The sequence below is a fragment of the Andrena cerasifolii genome, chromosome 8, assembly GCF_050908995.1.
Source record: "Andrena cerasifolii isolate SP2316 chromosome 8, iyAndCera1_principal, whole genome shotgun sequence".
In the NCBI taxonomy this organism is placed as follows: Eukaryota; Metazoa; Arthropoda; class Insecta; order Hymenoptera; family Andrenidae; genus Andrena; species Andrena cerasifolii.
In genome coordinates this window covers 7680655-7691454 of record NC_135125.1, presented here as the reverse complement: position 1 = coordinate 7691454, position 10800 = coordinate 7680655, and the positions used below count along the sequence as shown (strand labels likewise).

At 44.9% G+C, this 10800-nt stretch overlaps 1 protein-coding gene across 9 annotated transcripts in view; it reads right to left on the bottom strand.

Annotated features, from left to right (window-relative positions):
* Positions 1 to 256: 256 nt before the first annotated feature.
* The window catches only part of LOC143372042 (uncharacterized), a 114886-nt gene continuing 104342 nt past the window's right edge, over positions 257 to 10800 (bottom strand). For 8 of the 9 annotated variants that reach the window (XM_076817846.1, XM_076817850.1, XM_076817851.1 and 5 more), the window contains one exon: positions 257 to 9486. In XM_076817846.1, coding sequence (XP_076673961.1) covers positions 8288 to 9486 — 1199 coding nt within the window. In that variant the 3' untranslated portion in view covers positions 257 to 8287. The remainder of the gene's footprint in view (positions 9487 to 10800) is intronic. The other variant, XM_076817856.1, reaches the window with a different exon arrangement.

The window sequence follows — 10800 nt, the reverse complement described above, 5'->3', positions numbered from 1 at the left end:
ATAAACTGTAATATATGGAGCAGACATAGTGCAACAGTAGTGCAATTTTACTGACTTTATTGACTCCATAATAAACCGAGTAAATCTGTATTGCATATAAATTAACCATGTGAAGCAGATATATTTAGAACTTACCGATCCACATATCGCTTGAGGACGGACATTTCATGGGTTCGACGTTCCCTCGTGTTCGTATCAGCATTAATATAAATCGATAATCAATATGATGTTTTGTGGCACAGATTATGGTAGGCGGTTGTAATAAAATCAACATTTTATTTGAAAAATTGAGACATACACAGATGCGAAAACAATGGTAGCACATTGGTAGCACCGATAAATAGACGTTGAAACGATAACGTTTAGGTTTAAAGAGACTACGCGCGGGCTAATTGCTCCTCCGAATGAGCAGTCAATTACCAACGACAAAAATGTATACATTATCGATTCTGGTAAAAAGAAATCTCACCAACTCCCCACTTTTGTTATATATTCGGCTGTAACAGCTTTTTGATAAATAGATCGAAGCACTTCTCTTCTCTCGCACTCGTTAGTTCTTCTCTTTTGCAAAGGGCAAGGGAACGAACGAACAACAGCCCCGCTCCTTGCCCCTGTCGATCATCACGACGATACAATTGAAACTCGAGAGATTATAGATATATATATATTAATATATAAATGCGCGTAACGATCTGCGGCGCAAAGTTTCTCGTACTTCGCGAAAAAAGATAAGAGCAATTTAACTATCGGTTACTCGATCACCGTCGCGCTTCCTTCTTCACTCTTCTAAATTCAGAATCCCCTTGTCATTATCGTTTTGAAAAGTGGCTTGTGCACACAACGCGAGAGGAGAGGCAAATAGTAATTCGTTTCTGTTAAAATATACTATACGAAATGACTTTAGAAATATATCAGTCGCACAATCGAAATGATCGCCATGGCGACACGCCGTAATACAGAAAGGGTATTAAAAGAAACTATCGAGAATTTGGCGGACTAACTTTCGTGGCCTCTTCGTAGCGTTACAAATTAATTTACCGATCTGTCGATCCTTTACACGCACACCACGCTATCTCGGTGTCGGGCAGAAAGGGTTTCGTCGAGGAATCAACGAACCACGGCTACAATAAAGGGATCTCATAATTCAATAATCGAGATTCGTTTGAACCGAAATCACTGACCACCGAGTCGCACTTTCTACGCAACGGGGATAACAGAATTAATAAATGACAAATCACTTTGTGTTTACTTATTAGAAACACGCTCAAACCTATCAACGTTACAACAAACTTGAGGGATGCAAATCTGAGTGATAAGCTCTTCGGTCAGTTCTTATATAATATGTACCTTGTTATGGCGTTACAACTTGGACAAGATGCCAATAGATCTGCCACACGACTGACTCACCGATCTCCACAATAAAGCCCATTTTATTTTGCGGAGCTTGTCATGGCAATAGGTGTTGCTTGCTTGTTCCCTGGTGCGCAGGGGCGGATTTGAGTATAGACTAAGGAGGCTGCAGCTTAGGATGACAAATTTTGGGAGGCGGCAAATTTTGGGAACCATTAAACTTCGGGAAGCGGTAAATTTGGGGGTGCGACAAATTTTCTGAAGCAACAAATTTTAGAGGGCGACAAATTGTGGGAAGCATCAATTTTGGGGAGCGACAAATTTTGGGCAGCATCAATTTTGGGGAGCGGCAAATTTGGGAGAGCGTCAAATTTTGGGAAGAGGTAAATTTAGGGGAGTGACAAATTTTGGGAAGCGGTAAATTTGGGGGAGCGACAAATATTGAGAAGCAACAATTTATTGAGGGCGTCAAATTTTGGGGAGCGATAAATTTTGGGAGGCGGCAAATTTTGAGGAGCGACAAATTTTGGGAAGTATCAAATTTTGGGGATCCGTAAATTTTGAACAATAGACATTGGAAAATGTTTAAACACAGAAGCTTCAGACAACTTTAAAAACAATTCATTTTTTTTCCTGCAGCAAATTAGCGATGACAGATATGAGTGGCCATATTGAATTAATTTTGAAATTGTCTCAACTCTTTTAAATTAGAATATTCGCAAACGCTTGTTAGCCTAGGGGCGCCAAATCCGCCCCAGCTGGTGTGAACCAGTATTTGTTACTAATGATCATTATTGGGAGCAGAAAAATTCTTACACGATAGCTCATCATTTTAGCTAAACTTAACAAGAACCGGAGCATTTTGCAAAACGACCAATTAACTTTTTCAAGCTATTATTTGGATCAGATAAGGCAAGTAAACGCCGAGAATGCTAGATTAGGATTTATTCATTATACCTGTATTCGAGAGTCCACAAAATGAGGGTAGCTTATTTGGTTTATTGCTTGAATGAAAATGCACAGTTGATCCAGTTCGAATCAGGAAGCTTGAGTCTATTGTCAGCGAAGGCAGTACTCCTGAGATTGCTCTGTGGGATAAACAGTCTGCCCTAGCACACGACTAAAAGTGCCCAGTGTCTATCACCCAACTACAAGGCATGCTTTACCTTTACAGCCAGTATCTATGACGTTCAACTTTACTTTTACGATAGTCCACTGTAATTGTAGCAATACAGGCAGAGATCTGCTTAAGTGATCAGAGCAGCACTCTTTTTTACATCTATTCTGTCCCTTATACAAGTACCTTAATATTTTGGACCTTACAAGCTTAGATATACATACAGACTTTTCCAGTTTCCTATTACAGAAAAGCAAATTTGAGCCGGAATCATGACCAAGGTACTGTTGCATAAAACAGACAGCTGACAGAAAATGATTCCCAAAAGTGAATAGAAATTATTCGAAGGAATTTATCTCATCCAAGTTGTTTGTACTCCAGCATTACGCGAGAACCAACTCGCAGTTAGCATTGTATTATTGACAATAAATTGTGCTTCAGACGACAGAAAACAAGATTGCAACTTTTAATTTCCATGATTTACATCTCGAACCTCGGACAAAAAATCGTTTTCTACACCATTTGTACGTGAACAAATTACTTTCATACACAGAACCTTTCTCTTTCTACTTGTACCTATCTTTGAAGAACTCAATACCAGTTGTTCAACTCGATGGAACACTAGCGCTCTGTTACGTTATTGTTTCTTCAAATTGGCTACACCATTTCATCCTTATTTAACATTTAACTTGTTACATATGTTGGATAGGCATATACTCACGCGAGTAATTATTGCAAAACATGTAACGGTCATTCTGCGTTTCATATGGGAAGTATTTTAAAAAAGACTATACTTCATACAATGGCGAAGGAATTAATCTCTATATACCATTGTTAGAATAGACTTCTACTTACATTATTGACATGTTCACAACCATCATGGATACTCATTCTCATCAATACTGTCGTACCTTTTTTTCAACGATTCCCAATCGGTATTTTAAGAAGTTCTACTTGCTGGTACTGAGGTGGAATGCACAAATGATGGGACTGAACATGTTAATATGCATATTAACAATTAAATCTGCGTTTTGATTTGATTAGAAAAGACACCTAATTGGCTTCTATTTTACGAGAGATGCGAAGAAATGGTCAAGATAGAATTAAATGATTTCATCGACCAAATAAGGTGCAAAAAACTCCATCCTCTCTTCTTTACAAAAGTCATTTATTTTCCAGCGTAGTCAGTGTTTTTGCACCTCATTCATTCTACAAAAACATTCAGTGCTTATCGTGAGCCTGGTCTCATTTCTTTAACAAGGGGGTTCATTCGGTGCTATGCTTTTGATTGACACAGGTAGTACACAACAATCGTACAAATCTCATTGCAACCTGAATGAAATATATTTCTGAAAATACTTCCTGTTTACTAGCTACATCTCAGAAACGGACTATGCGCTTGCATCTGGCGGGCAAGTGCGGGGCGATATATATAAATGCATTTCAGAACTTCGAGGGGTATGTCTGCGCGACGAAATAAGTAAATGATGTTACACGACCAGAGATGGTGCATACCATAGTTTCTGAGATACAGAGGATTAATAGAAGTGCTGCTTGAATGCACAGTACGAATCCCTTTTAGACATTTATTTTTCGGGGACACTTAATGTCTACTGTATAAGCTACATAATAGATTCGACACGATTTGACCAACACCTCGAGAATTATTTCTTTTTCAATCCTCCATAACGCAGAGACTACACTATATAAAATACAGGCTCGTATAACATTTCTTACTTGTTTAGCGTGTAGATACCACCCCTTCCCTTACGCCCACCAGGTATAGACGTACATTTATTAATTAACCGGATTACTACAAAATGAAAGTGGTGTGCACATTATGTACCTACAAGGTGTCTCAAAATATTACGATAAATCGAAATAAGCGATTTCCTCGTGCCAATAGAAATCAAGAATCGAACAAGTTCTATCCTTGCGTTCTGAGGTGATTATTAATTAAACGAGATTTCGTTTCTAAGATCGAGGCAACTTAAATATAGACGTTTCATCAATCAGCGGCTGAATAAATTACACAGGTTTTAATGTAAATTTAATAACTAAGAATCTTAATTTTACAGTTTAGTGGTATCACGGTGAGAGTGTCGTTTTTTTTCAGGGCAAATTTTTGGGAGCATTAAATTTTGGGTAGCGGAAAATTTGCGGAAGCAGACAATTTTGGGGGAGGGGACAGTTTTGGGAAGCGGCAAATTGTGGGAGGCATCAAATTTTGGGTAGCGGAAAAATTGCGGGAGCTGAAAGTTTTGGGGGAGTGATAAATTTTGGGGAGCAAAAAATTTGGGGGTGCGGAAAATTTTGGGTAACGGAAACTTGGAGAGCGAAAGAATTTGGGGGAGCAGCAAATTTTGAAGGGCGGCAAATTTGGAGCGATAGAAATTGGAAAAGGTTTGAAGTTTGAACACAGAGGCTTGAGACAACTTTAAAAACAATTCACTTTTTTTCATGTAGCGAATTAGCAATGACTCAGATGTGAGCTGCCATATTGAATTAATTTTGAAATTGTCTCGGTTCTTTTAAATTCAAATAATTGATGATATTTCGCAGGAAAGGCGGCAGACGCTTATTAGGGACACCAAATCTTTAAATTCACCCCCGGATACAATATGCGGGATTTAATGACTCGCCATTAACGTACATATCGCAAAAGAGTAAAGCACTGTTCGATTTCTTTTGGCGCGAGGAACTTGCACGTTCCAAGGCACCCTGTATCCTACAATGGCATGTGGCTAACTGGCTACCATGGATGCAACATCATAGAACTGTAGAAATATCACGTTTGCCGTTCATCTCAGCGAAGGCGCCGTATCGTTACAAGAATAATATTTCCCACGCTTTACCTAACACTAAAATTCGTCGAATTCCATTAGTCCAAAACGCCTCGCGAGAAGGAATCGGCAGACTCTCACGAGACCCCTATCGTTGGCACTAAAAATTACCTTGCAGCGTCCCCCGTTGCCCAAGACGGCGGTGAACAAAACGATTCACCAGCTTCCGTGCCTACCGAAACGTTGCTATGAATTCTCTCTACCATGAGCAGCGTCAGTATGAAACGATACACGAACTGCTTCCCCAATCAAGCTTTAAATTCAAATGGACATTGATATTCGTCGTAGTTTAACCCCTTCATCTGTGGTACAAGTTCTTTTGCCATTCGAAGATCCATCGACGACACCTTGCACTTCAATCGCACGGGACCACTGAGCCGAAAGAACCCGACACCGCTAGAAGGGAATCTCACGAAGCTCCTCGGACGCCACGAAGTTAGTCCATGAGATCAGATTTCCAAAGTGCTGCCCCCTGGAGGAAATTTCCATTCCCTCCAGCTGTCGCGATCCGCGCGGATTACTTTCTTAACTCCCAGAGGATTATACGGTCCTACGCTTTGGCACAAAGATCGCGTCTGTGAAAACGTTAGTAATTGGATTTGAGCTCGACGATTATTCGGTAGAAACTCTACTTTCAGGGACACCGGGCGCTAGTCGGGGGTTACGGATGATGTCTCGAAACTTCTTCGACTCGGAGGTTCTTTGCCCGTGAACAGAGGGGGCCACTAGCTGCGAATCAGGGACCCCTTTCGCAATCTACGCTCGCCCCCCGTTTTTTTAATCGACACGCTCAGGCTGGCTCGAGACCTACACTAAGATTGTAGAACACTTGCGACCGCGCTCGAGGCAGCCTGATGGCGTCGCTGAGATTTAATCTTTATATGTAACATATACTATATATATATATATACGATAAAATTCAAAAAAGTACAACCGTAACTACGTTAAATCGAACGAAAGGACAACAAGATACTTATCTGTGTTACTTTCGAAAACGATTCGTCGAATTTGCAGCGTTTATAGCTTTCACCTCTTTTTTTTTTTACGTCACCGGTTACCTGGTTGAAAGGGTCTGGGGGATAGGTAACAGTCGAAAGCTGTTTTATCGACACACGGAGCCTGAGGAGAAATTCGTGGTGCAATTGCGATAGGGGCGATTACTTGTGTGAAAATAGGGTAAAAGTGTGGAAGAAGCTTTTTTCATACGAGGCTTCGCTTTCGAGAAAAAACAGCACGATGGTGGCTGCGACGTTTATTGGTTGGATTTTCTGGGATAGTTCGAAATGCAACTATTTTCTCTATCTACATATTTTATAGGAACGATTACCAGTATTACTAGGAAATGTGTTATTGTTTATTAATTAGCTACTGAACCTTCAGTTTGTGCCTGCTTCATTTCAGTGGCGAAGTGAGACTAGATTGGCCACTGTAGAAAGACGATTTGGTCCGCAAGATCAGTCGATTCAGCTTCTCTTAGTTTTCAGTAATATAATCGTATTGAAATCATAGCGTGCCGAGAAGAGATAAAACATCTTGCAGCCAAGGCGTGGAAGTGTTAAGCAGCTTGAAAGATTAAGAGTTCGAAGGACATTGGGCTGATTAATAAAATAAATACGGTAATTACAGAGCCAAATGTCTCGAAAGCGGAGCTTCGTACAAAGTTCATTCTGCACTTTGCAATTTAATTTCCACGCGAAGGAATCCCGCCCATTTCCAATCCCTCTACGAACTGTTTCTCGCCCAGAAACAGTAGAAACATTTCGCGTCACGCTTTAAAATATGAAGCCCCGTTCGAAGCGAAGGGGGCGAAGAATGTAAAGGTCTCAAAAAATTTCGAAGTCAACAATCCAGGAACCGCTGTTCTATCGTGACCGCTCGGGCAATTCCTTTCGACGATCGGTACAATTAATAAACATCTGATAGAGCAACAACCAAACCGAGGAGTTTCCTTTTCATCTATCGAAGCAATTAGAGGAGCCCTCTAACGTCCCGGAACGGGACACGCGAACGAAACTGATGGACGTCGGTAACGTTGGGAAACGCGCTTAAACATGGCCACGAGGACCGATACCGGTCGTCAGGAGACAGTCGAAAGTCTATGGGTCGTCGAAACGATATGAACACGGACCTGAAACACGGAGCATAGTTGCGGGGGGGGGGGGGGGGGGTGAAGCAAAAGACGGTAGGGGAATCACCTGTTTCAGCCATCTTGAGCCGGTCAAATTGTGGTGCACTCTGTAGGCGGGTTTACCTAGTAGTACTAGCGCGGCTTAACGTTTGGCGTGGATTGGCGTCGTTTGGTATAGACGTGCGCATACAGTAGTTATTTGCGGCGACGGTCCTTGTATAATTATTTATGAATCCAATCGTAAAACTGCCAGTTTGCTTTGTGAAAGGATGTAAAACTAGGACTTCCACGAAAAGTTTGAGACAAGAGGACATAGCTGGCAGCTCTAGTTGACCGACGCAAGATGGCTGAATCAGTGAACCATAACCTCCCGCGAGGGCTTCACTCTCCGCGTCCATAAGTCTACTTTATGCACAGTCCTTCAGGTCCATGGATATGAATTTGCGACTCCCGCGATGCCAACGTGCAGGCTTCCCGCAAACTATAGGTACACGATTAGACCTATGTTAAACCGAGCCGAGGCGAGAGAGTCGGCAACGGGCTAGTTTAGCTTGTCTCGCGCGCTCTGTGCTCGTCGTTCTGCTTAACATGCTGCAGAATATCAGGCGTTCGACGTGTCCTCGGTTTGGCAAATCTCCTAAAGCCCACCTCGATCGACGTCTTCCCTCCAAGACGATCCACCATTCAATTTCAATTTACTAGTCATCCCGAGAACGTTCTCCAGCTACTTTCTCCGTCATCTACAGGAGTGAAACTCGGAGACCAGAGCTCGGCGAGCTGCCTTGCCGACTGAGATGCCGGTCCCGCTACGTCGGTAAAAAATCGTTTAAGCAAGTACGGAGCTTCCATTCATTCCTGCTCGACGCTAATGTCGACGGTTCTGACCCTGGAGGAGTCAGTGGGGAGCAGCTGGAGGCGCTCGGGCTCGACGTCCAGCATGATGATGCACATGAAGCTCTTGCCCGACGCCTGGTCTCTCGGGTAGATGGTAACGGGTGCGAACTTGTCGATGCTGCCGTCTACGTAGGCGCGGAGCTTCCTGTACACCTGGGGGAAGTGCCTCCTGAGCGACACGCCCCTCAGCTTCAGCTGGCCCTGGATGTTGGTGAAGTTGATCTCCCTGATCCTTTTGGGGGTGTTCTGCCCGTTGTTGCCGGGCAGCGAGGTCAGCACGAGCATCTCGGGGGATTCCATCTCCCTGGTGATGTTGCAAGGCGACGTGGACTGCTGCCTGCCCTGTGGCGAGGCGGACGACGAAGAGGTGTGGTGCCTGCTGGCCGAGTCCAAGTGGATCTTGGCGCATCTGGAGACCAGCTGACGCTCCCACTTCACCGCGCCGCTGGTGGGCACCTCGCTGACCACGCACACGGCCACGTACAGCACCAGCCTGGTCTCCGGGTTGTACGACTTGCAGAGCCTGATCACCTCGTCGTACAGGTCCACGCCCATCTCGCTGGCGAGCAGGTCGGACCACCTCACGTAGGTAGGCTCGCCGAGGTCCACGAAGCCGTTGCTGATGAACTTCTCCGCGGCTTCCGGGCTGGAGAAGAAGCACTTGACGGCCCCGCGGCCGTGGGACGCGTAGCCGCGCTTGGCCAGCATGGAGATGTGCTTGAGGGTGATGGGATCCTCCTTGGCGGAGGACAGCACCTGCTTGCAGAGGCTGCCCGCGCGGGAGTGCAGGCAGGTCCTGCGGTGGCGCTGCCAGTGTGCCTTCCTGCACTCCCTGGAGCAGTAGAGGCAGGTGCAGTTGTGGCAGCTCTTGTACGTCTTCTTCGCCTCGGCCAGCGTGGTGGAGTTGCCGCATTTGTTGTTCCGGCAACGGACCATCTTCTCCGCGGCGCTCGAAGGCGCCAGGCCGTTCGCCTCCTGGTTGTTGTCGAACGAGACCCTACGGTGGCGCAGCGGGCCGCCCCTCGACTGCATCGTCGACGTCTTCGACGGTATCGCGTCGCTGCCCTCGCTCTTCCGTCTCACCAGCTCGCCCACGTAATACGAGGCACGCTCCTCCGTGGCTCCCTGCACGTCCATCACGCTCCTAGCGGACTCTGCGACACATTTGGCAAGTTTTGACAACGTCAGAACCCGACCACGGTGAACCGAACACTCGTGTGCCTACGACGCTCGTACCGGCTCTGTACCGTTCGGACGAAGCTGAAACGGATCCTTCGCTCTATCCATAGATTGGAAACGGCGTGAAACGAGCGGATTGGCACTCCGCATGGGAAAGCAAAACTGCTGTAGCGTGCGGATGCGTGTGGGGTGTTTGCGCGGCTGGTCCTTACTGTTTCTTAAAATAATGACTTCGGTACTTCCTTAGGCAACACTGAGGCTGCAATCAAGCTTCTACAATTATTGCAACAGATTTGGAGCGATCGGGGGTGATCTTAACCCTCTGTATACCGAGATTGGACGCTTGACGTACGTCGTGTGCGGAAACACATCAGTCTCATTTGTTCGCAACACTATCTGAACGCCTAAAGGCGTTCTACGCACAGACTGAACACGCATATATGGATTCGTTGCTCGCAAAGCTAATGGAAAGCTATAATTTTATCGTAATAAAATCCTAACCCACATCGTTGAATTTATCTTGACAGCCATTTCTACGAGCTGTAAGAAACTACAGTATGCTGTTTAAATCTGTTGCAAATTTAAGAAACCGACTCAAGCTACAGTATTGCCTGCAAGAAATACTGAAAGTTCTCCTTTCTCCACTTTCGTTTCAAACCACTTGGTATTATTAACACGACCACCCTGTACGGTCTATACCATCAACGAACAATAATTATTTAGCCGACATGAATACCCACAGAGACTATAATTTACCTAGTTACTATGTTTCATCCTCATTCTCCTCGAACGACGATCCTTTTGCGAAGTAATCGCTGTAAACAATTGCAATTGAACGCACGGAAAGCCAGGATCGAATAAAACCACGAAGTTATCGTTTCCCGGTGCCAATTACCGACCACGGTATTCAATGACCGCTTCAAGATCGATTTTACTTTTTTCGCTCCAGTAGCCGTCGGCCCTTAACTTCTCCACTGCGTGTCGGCCACGGAATTATCATTCTCTGATTATTCGGAACGTGCCCAGTCCACGCGCCACAGCAGCTCCGGCATCCCCACGCGTCGCGCTCCCAAATCAGCCGCCTTCCGCCGGCGAAATAGTCAATTTGCCGCGCGAGCACTAGCAATCAGCGAGAATCGTTTCGATTCAACCCTCATCCAGAGACGATGTCGGTACGATCGACCGTACTGAAGCAGAATGGAACGTGAACAAATGTAAGCGATGTCGTGTGTATGGAATGAAAATGATTACCGTGATGCTCCCGCGTGACTGCAGTGTTAGTATCTGAT